The sequence below is a fragment of the Melospiza georgiana genome, chromosome 3, assembly GCF_028018845.1.
Source record: "Melospiza georgiana isolate bMelGeo1 chromosome 3, bMelGeo1.pri, whole genome shotgun sequence".
Classification (NCBI taxonomy): Eukaryota; Metazoa; Chordata; class Aves; order Passeriformes; family Passerellidae; genus Melospiza; species Melospiza georgiana.
The window spans coordinates 36,383,184-36,397,304 of record NC_080432.1 but is presented as its reverse complement, the minus strand read 5'-3'; the positions used below and the strand labels follow the sequence as shown (position 1 = coordinate 36,397,304).

General features: G+C 35.0%; 1 protein-coding gene across 4 annotated transcripts in view; it reads left to right on the top strand.

The window, feature by feature from the left end:
* The window catches only part of SYT14 (synaptotagmin 14), an 87,235-nt gene that overhangs the window by 29,113 nt on the left and 44,001 nt on the right, over positions 1-14,121 (top strand). For 3 of the 4 annotated variants that reach the window (XM_058020097.1, XM_058020096.1, XM_058020095.1), the window contains one exon: positions 3,466-3,684. The exons of the other annotated variant lie outside the window; for it this stretch is intronic. In XM_058020097.1, the coding sequence (XP_057876080.1) occupies positions 3,466-3,684 (219 nt within the window). The remainder of the gene's footprint in view (positions 1-3,465; positions 3,685-14,121) is intronic. 4 annotated transcript variants of the gene reach the window in all.

Genomic DNA, 14,121 nt, shown 5'->3' with positions numbered 1-14,121 from the left:
TATCAGAAAATTTCAGTTATCTGCTTTGTTGAGTTTTGGTTTGGTTTTGTTTGTTTGGTTTTCTTAAGTTTGAATTAGGAGTGTTTTCCATGTTTGTATGATAAACTATGATCTTATCTATTTCATTACATAATAATAGATTTGTAAAGTATATTCTCTCAAAAATGGCTTTTAGGGTCCATAATAAACAAATTAGTAGCTTTCAATAGATTAATAATTGCTCATGACCTGTGTCAGCCAAATAAAGGAAAGGTTTTGCTAAGAACATAAATTGTCTTAGCCAAGTTTCCAAATAAGGTGTAAAAATCAAATGAGAAGTGGCAAGCAAAGGCATTAAACTGAGTTTTTTGTGGTTTTTTTTTTTTTTTTCTTAATGTACAGGAAGCTACTTTTTCCCAAGAAACTGAAACTTATCTGCTTTGTAATTAAAAAAAAAAAGTATTTGCATGAATAGCTTATGTTTAAACTTTGAGGAGGTGTTTAAGTCCTCTGAGGAGGTCTTGCTTCATGATTTCTAATAATGGTATACATTCTCATTCTTTTATGATAGGAACTGGAGAAAAAATAAAAACCAGCTATCACTGAGAACTTCTGGATGCTTAGAAAAATCAGTGTATTATTAGAGACATAACTTTCAACTCTTCTGTCAAACATGTTGCTGCCATGTTTTATACTATTCCGTTCTTTATGCAGGCTGATTAATGAACCTGATTTCCTATTTGTGAATACATTTCTTGTAATGTTAAAGGAGGCACCTAATACTGATGTCTGACACTGTATTTTAGGCCTGGTATGCTCTACTTTAATTATAGTTGTGTGAATCTGTAGAAGTTCCAATGTGGCAGGTTTCAACCCTTGGAGGGCTATATGAAATACAAAATTTTACCTTGTGTTACAGCAAAACACTTGGAGATTCCTTTTTCTGGGCAGCCTCTTGCAGTGAACATGTTAGCCAGAATATATCCTACTTGGTGTGATATTTTCAGTAAATGATCACTGAAATTGAACTTGCTTTATAGCCATCCATAAATGGGAAGAACCATATCTGCTAGACTTGAATTAATAGTCTAGAGCTGAAAGATCTAGTTTCTCCTTAGAGGTCTTTTAAGGCACCATTTTTCCTATAATTAGTAAAATAAGTTGTTGTACACATTGTGTGTAGAGCTGGTAGCCCCACATCCAGATAAGGTTTTCTGACAATTTCCATTGCAAGATCTAATTACGAATTTCCTAAATCATGTGCCAAATTTGAAAGAATTTTGAGGAAATTAGGCATTCTTTCTGTCCGAAATCCTATTTTTTTTTTTGTTTTTTCCTAAGTTATAGTTTAAAATCTTTAACTGTTTCCAAAAAATAGGTTATGGGAAAAAAACATGCTGGGTATTTGTGCAAAAAAAAAAAAATTAGATTTCACCTCAGGTCTACAAAGATGCTGTGGCACTTTTGTGTATTGGAATATGTGCTTGAGATGTGGGAGAGCACTTCTCCCATGTCAGAGATGCCCATGTTCTTCTATGAAAAACACCTAAGTCTGACAAAGTTGTAAATTTTTGGAAAGTTTGCTTTTTGAAAAGACATGGTAAACACTTCTTATACTTTGCTTGTGAAATTCACTGACCATCCCATTTGCACTCATATGCTTCATTGTAGGGATTGAAGAGCAGAGCAGGTTTTACCCTGTCTTTGATGCTTATGGTTACTGATGGACTCTGGGAGTTTGAACCGAAGAATTGAGAATAAACATATTCTATGTGAGGACAGAAACTTATGAACAATAGGACCTGATGCACGTGGTAGATTGGGATTTAAACTAGGAAAGGTGACAGCTATGGAGAGAACTGAGAACTTCATATGAAGGTGGAGAGACTAAAGGTCAAAGACCAAGGTTACATGAGTAGATGATTAGGTGCAAGTAAAGACATTGGGATTGAACAGCCAAAGAGAACAGAGGAAATCACCATAAGAAACCAAATGTGGGTGCTTGGAGCAAGAACTTGGAGTGTGTGGCTGGGAGACAGGAACTTGGCATAGGATTCTGCTTGTATAAATGTAGCTTTCCAAAAGATTCCTTACCTAAACTTACAGCAGAGTTTTTTCTGTATGAGTACCAGGGAGAAAAAGACCTCTATGGGAAGTGATTCCTAAAAGTAGGAAGGACAGACCTCTGTAGTACTAAGAGGCAAACACTTGACAGTAAAAGAGATCTAGATGGCTGGCATACATTGAGTTAATTTAATTTTAACTGGCTAGCTTTTGAATAAGCTGAATCTCTCTTTCAGCAGGAATACTCAGCCAGATGAGTGAGACTGACTGGGCATGAAGACAGACACTAATGGGAGTGGAAACACAGATCTGGAGCTGAGGGCATAAAAGCAGGGAGGGGAGAAGCAGTTGAGTGTGGCTGGGTAGCATGTTAGACAACATTCCCTCAGATTCAGGAGCTGAGAAACAGCATTATGGGCACCTCAAAGCTCTGCTGGTAATGGAAATGCAGTGGCAAATCATATACCATAGGTTTGCTCTCAGAGTGGAGGTAATGCTAACTTCTGAGCTCACATGAACTCTTAATGCCTATTAGAGTCTGAGATCTACAGAACCTCTGCAAGGCATGTTAAATGTGGATAGAATCCAATTGAACTTTGGAAGAAGGGAGGAGGAAATCTTCCCTTTACAGAAATAAAAATACAGCAAATCTTGGATTTTTGGGAGGAAGTCATGCTTGAGATGTAGTTGGAAAACGTTGGCCACAGGAGTAGGCACTGCAGAACTGCTATAAAAGAATTAACTAGATAGATTTTTTTTTTCCCATGTAATTTTTGCTGTTGCCAGATGTCTGCAGTAAAAATCTGCATTAATTTCAGTTATTGAACAAGGAGCTGTTTATTGTAAGTTAAATAAAATTGTGCATGCAAACATCTTTCACTAGCATTTTCCCATTTGTTATTGTGAGTTTAAGCACTACTGGCATAACTATCCTAAAGATTATTTTGTTGTAGGCTTCTTTTTGTGAATCAGTTTCATTTCTATGCTATGCTACATGCTCACAGCAAAAATCAGCTGGGAATCAGCTAGGATCAGGAGCTGCTTGCTTGATATGTAAGGTATCCAAATGTAATGTTGCAGCAGTGTTGGATTTCCTTGACATAAATTATTTTAAGCATTTTCCTACTTCATGAAGGGTTTCAAGAATGTCCATGTGCCACCTTACATGAATTGATCTGTTTTTTGTTGAATAAGGGCTAGTGTGGTTTTTTGGGCTTAATAATCTTTCAGGTCTTCTAGAAAATGAGAACAGCTCTCACCAATTACAAAATCACAATGCTTGTAATTACAACAAGGTATTTTTAAAATATTACAGAAATTTTAATTGAAATGGCTTAAATATCTTCAATGATAACCTCTTATGGTTATTTTCTTGTATTCTATTTTGAGCTGTAGTCGATTTGCTCTATTTTATTCAAACAGACAATTCTTATATGAGTAAAGACCAGCATGGTTCATCATCTGAGAGTGAAGATGAAGCACTGGGTAAATATCATGAGGCCCTGTCTAGAACCCAGAGTTCCAGGCTGCCAGTGGTGGATGGCAGACAGCAAAAAAACTATATATGGGAAACCAGACAAAAATATAGTCCCCTGTCTGCAGAATATGATGGATACAGTAGTGAAGCCTCAATAGATGAAGGTAAGAGCTATTTAAAAGCCTTCCTTTTATTCCAAATTTCACAATTGTGTTCTGGATAAGTAAGTCCAAGATGAGAGCAGCTTGGCTAGCAAATAGTCAATGTCTGCAAGAAATATCCAGACACCTCTTCTATTAGTGCATGCCCAAAAAAAAAAAATAAGAAAAGCACACACTTGTATACATTCTTCCAGAGATGCTACAAATGATACAATATCTTGTTATATTAAGTTTCATTTAATTTTATCATTATTCATTTCATTTTTGGGGCAATTTAAGCTGTTTTTATTTAGGAAGGAAACATGGCAACTCTTGTTGAATTTGTGGTATTATAAATACAAAGAAGACATGTTATTTCTGTATTGATAAGTTATTCTAACAAAAAAGTGAATGGAATTGGTTATTGGCTACAGTGCATATGGTCATTGCAGTGTGCATTGCTGGAATGTTCTGTATCTTTTCTTCTCCTGAAATGACACAAGGAAATTACTACAAAGATTAGGTTAATGTATTTTTCCATGTTGGTAAAAGTTGGATTTAAACAGTGAATGTTTTCTTACATGCTATATATTTCTTGATTTTCACTTGGGGTGACAGCTTGATGTAGAGGCTGAGAATTCTGCTGTCGATATTTTGTCAATGTGCTTTTTGTATTTGAAAGTAGTTGTGTGAGAACTGCGTCCCTAGCCAGTTTCAAGCATGAAAAGTGAGTTTTTCCTGGAGCTAGGAAAAAGTCACATTCTGATACAGGTACTATATTATAGTAAGGTATTTTTGGTCTTTCTTTAGTATGTTAAAATGCAAAAGTTTTTTGGTGTTTGATGTTTTCTAATAAAAAGTGGGTATATGTAATTACAAGATATTTCACCTTAAATATTCTATACAGTCCAGAAGGGCTTGAAAAAATTTACAATTTCTACAATTTGATATAATTAAATTATATAAAAGTCTGTTTGCCCTTGAAATTTGAAATTAGTATACAGTCATTCATGATTCTAAGCTAAAACTTGAAGGACGTGAAAACCATATTTCAAGTAAGTTGCAGAGTAAAAGGATTCTCTTCTGATCATGAGAAAATTCATTTTTTTCCTTTGCTGTTAAATTGCAGGAAGACAGGTAGTCTGAGTTCCAACAAACAGTGAAGGAGATGCAGAGGTGAGGTCAGGTGGTAAAAACTGATTCTTGAACACTGTGATGGAGAAGGAATAGCGATATTAAAAGTGTGTTTGGTTTTGATATCTACTGAGATCTCTCAACAGTGTTGGTGGAGGGAATGTGAAAGGTTTTTTTATGGCTTCTGTCGCTGTTGGGAAAGAGTGATGATGTATATTAACAGGAGATGGAAAAATGATTAGCAAATAATACCAGATATGAATTATAAGAGAATTACACAGGCAGACTCTTTTCAGATATCTAGAATAAGGTGTTTCTCTCTCTGCAGACTGCTGAGGCTAGTTGTTAAAATAGCCGTAGTTATACGACATCCCTATTTCAATTTTTTAATTGCTCTGATTTTTTAAATCCAATCTAGTTCATCTTCTCAGTGAAAAGTCCTGAGTTCATCTGAGCCTTTTACTTTGGCCCTATAGGATTTAAGCTTCAAAGGCATTGTGCTAGCCTGTATCCAATTTTTTTTTAAATAATTGTGTTCTTTATCATCCTTTTAAGTCATCAGAATTTATATTTACTGATTTTTATCCTGGGGAGTGATAATTTCCAGTCTGGAAATCTGTATCAGGATTACAACCTAAGACAAAATAACTTTTTTGGCAACTCCAAATATTGCATCCAGAAAGTTACAGTTGTTACCCCCTCCTTGTTTTTTGTTGTTCTTCTATTGCTAAATATATCTGTCACCAGGTGCTATTCTTTTTCAATGCTCTGTCCATTCTGGAAGCAGGCTGAATATAAATGCCATTTTTAAATTTATTGTAATAAAAGAGCATTCAGGGTTTGGAAGCAAAAAAAACCTTCTAAAACAAAAGCTATCACAACATTCTAACTTAAAAACTTAGATTTTTTTAACCACATACTTCTACTTGCACAAAACTTTAATAATGTCAGTATTTTGCTTTTGCTGCTCCTTATGAGAGCATTCTCTTCCCACATTTTACAAGGAATGGAGAATAAACAGTGTTATTTTTTTGACAGCCTGCAATCATTCTACACCGTATGTTCGGCAGAATGCTTGCAAATTAGACTGAGGAGTTTGTCTCATTTTATTAATCCATTATTCTCAACAAAATTATGTTCAATACTATGAAAAAAAAAGTTTTGGGCGTGGTAGCAGATTAACAACCTAACATTTTTCACTTCTCAGTGACCTGAAGGTTGCATGCTGGAATAATTAGTGTTAGTACTTTTTATGTTCTTCCTAAATTACTTCAAAGAATATTTGCACAATGATAAAAATGTTTTAGAATAGAGGAAGAGACAGCGTATGCCTTATGTGATGATCATTACAGAGGGAAAGCTGCCCAACCTAGAACTTTGATAAAAAGAGGTGACAACTTCATGAAGGCCTGCAATCAGAAATAAAGGAGAGATTATTACTACCAAGCTGTTCATTTGTGTTCAGAGAAACAGTTCACTTAACAGAAGACATTAAAAATTTGATTCCAAGGGGGAAGCATCAGCATTCCAGATGTTTCAGTGTGATTTTTAAAAATACAAAGCTTTACTGTTCCTTAAACTTGGAAGAAAATCTGTAGAAGACTTAATGCCACAGGAACACTGAGTTTTTTTTATTAAATACTCGGCTTTTAGGGGTATTGAATTATTTTTATAAGAAGTGTAAAGACAGATGATTGAACCATTTATTGACTCTTTTGTGGAACAAGCAGTGTGTTCCTATGCACTTTGTTTAATATGAGAAAAAATTGTCAGTGCATTTGACTTTGTGTGCTTCTTTTTTCTCATATGTGCTTTATCATTTCTACTTCTAAGTCTTTAACATTTTGGCTGTGCTTCCATAGTAAGGCACTGATCAGTCCATATGTTGAGCATATAACACTTGATAGTGTTAAAGTGAAGTGATGAGAGGACAGAATTAATTTTTGTCTCATCTCTGTTTTCCTCCTGCTCGTTGCCAGTAAAGCAGCCCCTGATCATTAAGAATAAGGACCAAGGGGGAGTGGTTGTTTTAAGGAGATCTGGAAGATCTGCTGAAAGATAGTAGATTTAGATTAGATATTAGGAAAAAAATATTTTCTGTGAGGGTAGCAAGACACTGGAACAGATCACCCAGAGAAGCTGTGGGTGCTGCACATCTAGCAGTGTTCCAGGCCAGGTTGGATGGATTTCTGAGCAACCTGGTCTAGTGGAAGGTGTCCCTGTCCAGGGCAGAGAGGTTGGAATGAGGTAGTCTGTAAGGTCCCTTCCAACACAAACCATTCCATGATTCCATGACTCTATGAATTCCATCAAAGATAGAGTAGTATGAGTAATGGAAATGATACTTAGTTTTCAGAAAATTTAGTATTTTTCTGCTGAATTTTCTCTTCAGCAGCTAATCTCTCTGACATGTTCTATGTTGCAGTAGTGAGCTGTGTGTTTTTAAAGGAGTCAATAAACAGTTTTACTGATAACTGTTTACTCTGAACTTCTGCCTTTTAAAATTCATTTGTTTAGATGTGTGTGTACTTAACTCTGCATTCACAAAATTTAACAGAGACAGGAACATAATCTTGTCTTTATTAATACACCCTCTATGTTTTGCTTGTCCTGCTAACAACGTGTTTAATATTAATATGTTTGCATCATTCAGACCACCAGAATGTCTGAACGTATTGTTTTAAGGTTTGCTTGTTATCAATTCTGCAATTTGTTTATTACATCCTTTTTCTGGCTGCATGCCTCTAAAAGCATCATATTCTGAAGTCTGAAAAATTGTGTTGTATGTTTTCATAGCATTCTTTTCTCCTCTAGATGGCCATATTAATCTTTCTTTTCAGCATATTTGTATCGAACCCGCATGGCGTTTTGTATAATGTTTTTCATACTGAAATGAAGAAAGCTATATGTTCTGCAGGTTTTGTTGGTGTATTTTCATGATGGAATGTTCTAGTAGCACTTTTGATGATTCTCTGCAATACAGGGGTTTGAATTTTCATTCACAAATACCTGCTTTTGGCCAGTGTCTGACCTAATTAATATATTGTACTGCACATTTGATGCATTTAGACTTTTACATGTTTATATATAGATGCACAAAATGAAAAATAAATTACTACTGTTCTTGGATGCAAGTATTTCTACAGACTGTAGGCCATTGTAAATATAAAACATTTGCAGTGAACTCCTCATGGACAGGCTTAATTCCAGAGTATTAAAGGAAAATCTAATTCAATGGAAAATCAAGTTGATGAGAAATGTCAACATTTAAAATGGTACAGAGGTTTACACCTGAAATTTTCAACTCTTGCACAAAAGACCAAAAGTTTTTAATCTAAGAAAAGAAAAACCTGTGCAACTACAGAATGTGTGGCTCAATCTCTGTGCTTAAGTCCAAAATTCCAGGGTCAGCTTGAAATTTGAAATCTTAATTTTGCCAATAATGTTGGGTTCGTATTTTCTAATATTATCCAGTCAGGTATGGATACTTGCTGAAGTGACCTATTTTTCCGCTTTTCCTGACATAACTTCCTTTTAGGTTTTTATAATGTGTATTCTGCTTCTTATATTATTTCCTACCATTTCAGTGTTGAATATGTAGTATTGTCGTTATGTGTTCGAACTGTTTGTAATATTTTGGAAGAGGGGATTAATATAGACTGTAATATTTATACATTTGTTTCAGAAAATAAAGAATAAAAATAAAGGGGGAAAAAGGCAAGGAAAAACAGCACCATAAGATATTTCTGTTGACAAAGAGTTTATGAATTGAAAAAGGAGTCTAAGGGATAAGGAAGTGTAAAAATTTTATATTTAAAATTGGCAAACTTTGTATTTCATTATAGAAATATTTTTTACTATCTATATTGGGATCTTAAATGGACCATACCTTCTTAATAATTTGAATTTCAAAAATACATACAGTATTATATTGAATTGGCCTCTTTGTCTCCAGTAGTGGCTGCTTCCTCAACTTTGAATAGCCAAGCATTATACTGACAAGTTGTTGTGTTTTTAGTATCTCCATAAGCTTCATAGGCAATGTATTTTTTCTAAGGAAGGTGTCATCTAAATTCCTAAAAATTGAAGTTTTGAAACTTAGATATGTTAGGATATATTGAAATTACATTTCAATATATCCTATTGATTGTATTTTGAAATGTATTGATTATATTTTGAAATATATTGAAATCACAGTTTTGCAGGCATTTGACAGGTCTTTGTTTCTGAAATCAAGATTGTCTGAATCCCCTGAGATGAGAAAGGTAGAAGAGGAGAAGAAAACAATTTGGTTTTTTTCATAGTAAATTTGTGATGTGCTTAAAGCATTACCTTTTAAAAACTGTGCAAAATTACTAATTAGGAGCTAGCAAGGAGAATTGATCTCATTTTGAGGCAAAATAAGTCACATTATGAAGAAAAAAGGAGTAAGCTCACTTGCTTATTTAGCATACTTAGATATACTTTATTTAGCTATAGTTTACCAGTTCAGTACAACCACAGGTTCCATCTCCAGCCTGTTTTAAAATCTTTTTCCAACTTCTCAATTGGTAAAGCCCCCTGGCTGAAGACATGTTATTTCTGAGATTGGCCCAAGTGCCTTAGATTTCACAAGGTTTTTTTGAAACATATGGAAGCACTAAAAGACGGCAGCGAGAAAACATAAGTTCTCTTAAATGAGAATCTGCTGCTCTAGCAGGCATATGCTACTGGATTTTATCCATCTTTTCCATATTGTGAAGGTAGAATATGGTTATTTTTGTAGTATGTCTTCTCCCCTTCTATTCTTCTCTAGGCTTTCGGCACTTTATGTTGATGTGTCTGTGGACATATGTTTGCCTTGTTCCTCAGTGTCAATCTTTGCACGTGAAGGCGACTGTTCTTCTGGAATCTCTTGGATCTAATTCTTTATGCGGCTTTTTGCCTTTTTTTTTCTGTCTTGTTAGTTTTCATGTCTCAGGAAAAGTCTCCTCACTGAATTACTTAAAGTATATATAGAGATTTCCTCATAGTATCTTTCCAATGTAAACACTAAAAGCTCTTTCACAAGCATCTCAGAAGCAGTATAGAGGTGAATCTCCCCAGTCTGTTCAAGCAACCTGACGAGTTTTCATTAGTAAATACATTCTGTGAAGCAGGATCCTACTTGTTCAGACTTACCAAGCTGAGGTGAAAGTCTTTGGACAGACTCAGAGAGGAATTCAGTGAATTCCATGATAACTCTACGTTTTGCAGTTTAGTTTCTATCATTATTCCTTGCACGTAAGTAGATCTCTTTTCAAGCCAAGTGTGAATGAAAACTGACTGTTTTGAAATTATAGAGTGAGGGCCTCTGTATGGCTGTATTGTGTTCAGCAAAATAAGGAAGTTCTGTCAAAATTGATCTCAGTAAAGTTCAGATAATAAGAATTACAGGCAAAAAATATGTCTGCCGTGGCAAAGAATTGTGTAGTAGTAGTCACACTGAAGGACTGAAAGCTCATTTGAATACTCAGTCATAAATAGTTATTTATCTTCTTTTTCCTCTAAGAGGTGTTAAAGAAATAAATAAATTCAGTGAAAAGAGTATTTAGGAAAAAGGTGGCCACCCACTTTTTTCTTAGGTGTCTTTATCAAATTACCTGTGAGATTTCTCTGGTGTAACACCTATTGGAAGGAAGTACTCATTTTGTTCTGCAACTTTGGATAGGCTTAGGGCTTCAAATAGTACATTCAAGGTACTTTAAAAGGTTCTTTAGTGAAGAGATTTAAAATAAGTCTTAAGACACCTTCAGAGCTGTATTTCTAAATGCTTCAGAGTGTATTTTGAAGGCTGAGTCATGTTGCAGCTGTGAATACTCCTGATATTCCTACTTGTGTATCTTATGTGATAGTACTTGCGTACCATCAATTCATATTACTGATGTACTTTTTGGAGATTTTGGGGGATTTTTTAGTTACAGTATTTCTTTAATTGGTCCAGCTTCTTCGTTCTTGTTTTTTTTTGTTTTTTTTTTTTTTTTTTTTGTTTTTTTTTTTGTTTTTTTTTAATGTGGGCATATAGCCCTGACATTTTTTATTCTAGGAGTAATTAAAAATCTTCCTGTAGTGTACAGGAGAGTGCAGTGATGCAAATGATACAAAGTTCTGATTCCTGAACATGTGTGTCTGCCTCCTCTGGTTAATTGAAACAAATTTTCATTGGCTCCTAGCCCTTAAAAATTGGGGAATGATGGTATCTTGTGACTTTGAAGTTTCTGGGGAGTGTGGCTGTTGAATCCATTGCCATATCAAGGGAATATTTAAGGGTAGTTTTGTAGAAAAGATACTTTTGTAATTCAAGGACACGCAGAATCGTGTCTAACCTGATTTGCAATGCTTTCTACTTAGTGACTGTGATGTTGTGGGTTTGGGTTTTCTTGTGTTTTTTATTTACCCAGGTTTTTGCTTGGGGTTTAGTGGGATTTTTCTGAGTTCCACAGTAGCTTCCTAGTGCATTATGACAGATCTCTATTGTTCTTCTGTAATAGTGGAAGACAGTTCTCTTAAGTGCTTGAAATTACGATGCGTGTTTCCACAAAATATACTCAACTGAGCATTGCAGAGACTAAGGTGATTTAAAGATTAACTCTTGCTCTGTCTTTTATTCAGTGTTACAGAATTAAAATATTTTTTTCCTTCCCAAGAAAGTATAACTGCTTGTCTTGTGAGAAGTTCCTGATAGAAAGGAACTTTTCTTGTAAGCAACTGGGGTATGATCATGTTGAGGTTAGCTTCTTTATGTGTATGCATAATGCTTACAAATTCTTGAGTCCTGGAATAGGCTGAATTCACAGATGGGGGTAGAAAGTATGTGTGCAATTCAGTATTACTCATGGCATTTTCTTGAGGAATCTTATGGAAGAGGCAAGACATAAACAGGGATTGAAATGCAAAGGAGATCCATGTCTGAGTTGAAACACAGTTTGGAAGAGAAAGGATTTACTTAGAGGACTTGTGAGTTTAGAAGCCAGATAGGTAGTATCAAAGCTGTGCAATCTTTTCAGCCAAAGGAAGCGCATGAAAGTGCTTGATAGCATGAATTTGGGTAATTCTGAAATCATGAGTTTACCCTGTGAAGAGCAGCAGACATGCTGGGGAGAAAAAGATGCTGTTTAAAGTGTGCATGTCATCTACTGCTGAGAGAAGAAACCCTAGTAACAAAACTCAGAGTTAGGGATGATGACAAGATTTTCCATAGAAAAAAATTCCTTTTCCAGCTGGACCAGCTCCAAAGAGGAGGAAAAGCTGTCTTCGAATGGGAATGGGCTTTTTCTCATGATGTGTACAAGTAAGCAAAGCAATCTCTCAGATTAGGTTCCTCCTGCCAGCATCTTGAGTTCTTTGAAGAAATTTCCTTGCATTGATGTGAGGGCTTTGAAGAAAGTCACCCTTAGCAATGTGACATCTCTGAAGTGATGTAAATCATACATTAATGATAACAGGAAAGTTTTCATTTTATGGTAAACTTACTCTTTTAATACCTCTCTTCCTATTTGAATCTGGAATTTAAAGATCATTGATTTGGAAAAGTTAACAGACTGAAATAGTGACTGAAATAGTTTATATTTAAAATAGATGCTCTACATTCATAAAATGTAGAACTGTTTTGTTATCACAACAGATAGTACTGTATCAGCTGTAAAGACCATTTCCTTGATGAACCAAGTGCTTTTGCTGATTCTGAGAGTTCATGGCTCTATCATGGAAGGAGTGACTAAGAAAGGAGATTGAACAGTAGACTGTAAATCTCTGTGTAGACATTCTTAGGTACCTTGGGAAAAGAAATTTTACCCAGTACTTTGCTTACCTCCTGAGAATAGTCATGCTGCTTGATTAGCACAATGGAGCAATTTAGGCAAATATGAGAACTAAAAACTAGAACAGATTTCACAACATGGAATAATAGAATGTTTTGGGTTGGAAGGGACCTTAAAGATCATCTAGTTTCAAACCCCTGCCATGGGCAGGGATTCCACCCACTAGATCAGGTTGTCCTGATCCAGGCCCCATCCAGCCTGATCTTGAATTTTACATAAGAATATTACAAAAGAATGGCTTACCAGTTCTTCCTCCATAGCAGCTGTGGATAAATGGAGCATTCTTCTCACCTTTAAAGGTTAAAACCAGAGGATTTTTAACTCTAGTCTGAAGCTAAAGTTTGCCTCCCAGTTGTGCATTTTCCCTGTAGGTTAAGGAGAGGTTACCATTAGGACTGTTTGTTTATATTCTAAGCACATTACATTTTAACCTTCTCTTTTGTAAAAATACATTAGGGGTTTTTTGTAACTGAACTCTTTTTCTCTTTGGTTACCTAATGTAGGTTATTTTCCTTATGCATATGTATAAGTTTCATAGACATGCTATAACTATCTTGTAAGTATTCTGTTGGAATGGTTTAATGAATATTTTGCCCTTACACAACTTGAACGGTGTTACCATTTTAATCTGATAACATGAATTTTATTGTTAGGATAACTATTTTCATGGCTACTTTGAGTATATTATTGGAGACTATATTGTATCTGAGTAAACAGTATAAAATTGGGTCTGTAGCTTCTGTGGAGGCAAAGATACGTAATTTGTTTTCTTGCAAAAGGAGTTATTTCCTATTTGAAACACTTGTCTTATGAAGTTATCCTAAATTTTAGGATTTGTTGGAATATTTTCCTTGGGGAAAGGGTAAGCATGATATGTTATACAACTTGAAGCAGTTTTTTGGTTTCTGTCCTTTTAGTTTGAGGCAAGCTTTTGGGTTTTTTGGGGGTGGGATTGGTTTTTTGCAATTACCTTTCCTCCACTGTATTTAGAAGCTGGAAATGGATCCTTAGCTAATGTCATTGCCATGCTTCTGGTCATTTTGGTGCAGCTGAAGATTATCTGCTATGAAGGAATCATAGTCTCATGAAATCACACAGGAAACCTTAAAGGGAAAATTATTTTATTATGGAAAATCTGATTCTGGTCCTTTGAGAGAAGCTAGCAGACATGGTTAACTGGGTATAAGATTTTCTGCGTGGTCACCTATGCCCAATTCAATTAAACCTTGGTCTTTAAATTTGTAAATAGAAAATCTTGCTGCATTCACCCTCTCACCACTTTGTAGTTCAGCAGCATGTGTTTTTGTGTATATATTTGTACAGTTTGCTTGAAAAAATTGACCCAGCTCTCCATTTTGACCTTTGGTTTCAGTCTTGTTGAACCATTCTTAATTTTATCCTTCAAAGTATTTTGTAAAAGATTTTCAATTATCATGATTTCCTAATTATTTTAATTTTTAAAGAAGTTTTATCACATTCCTTTGCAAAT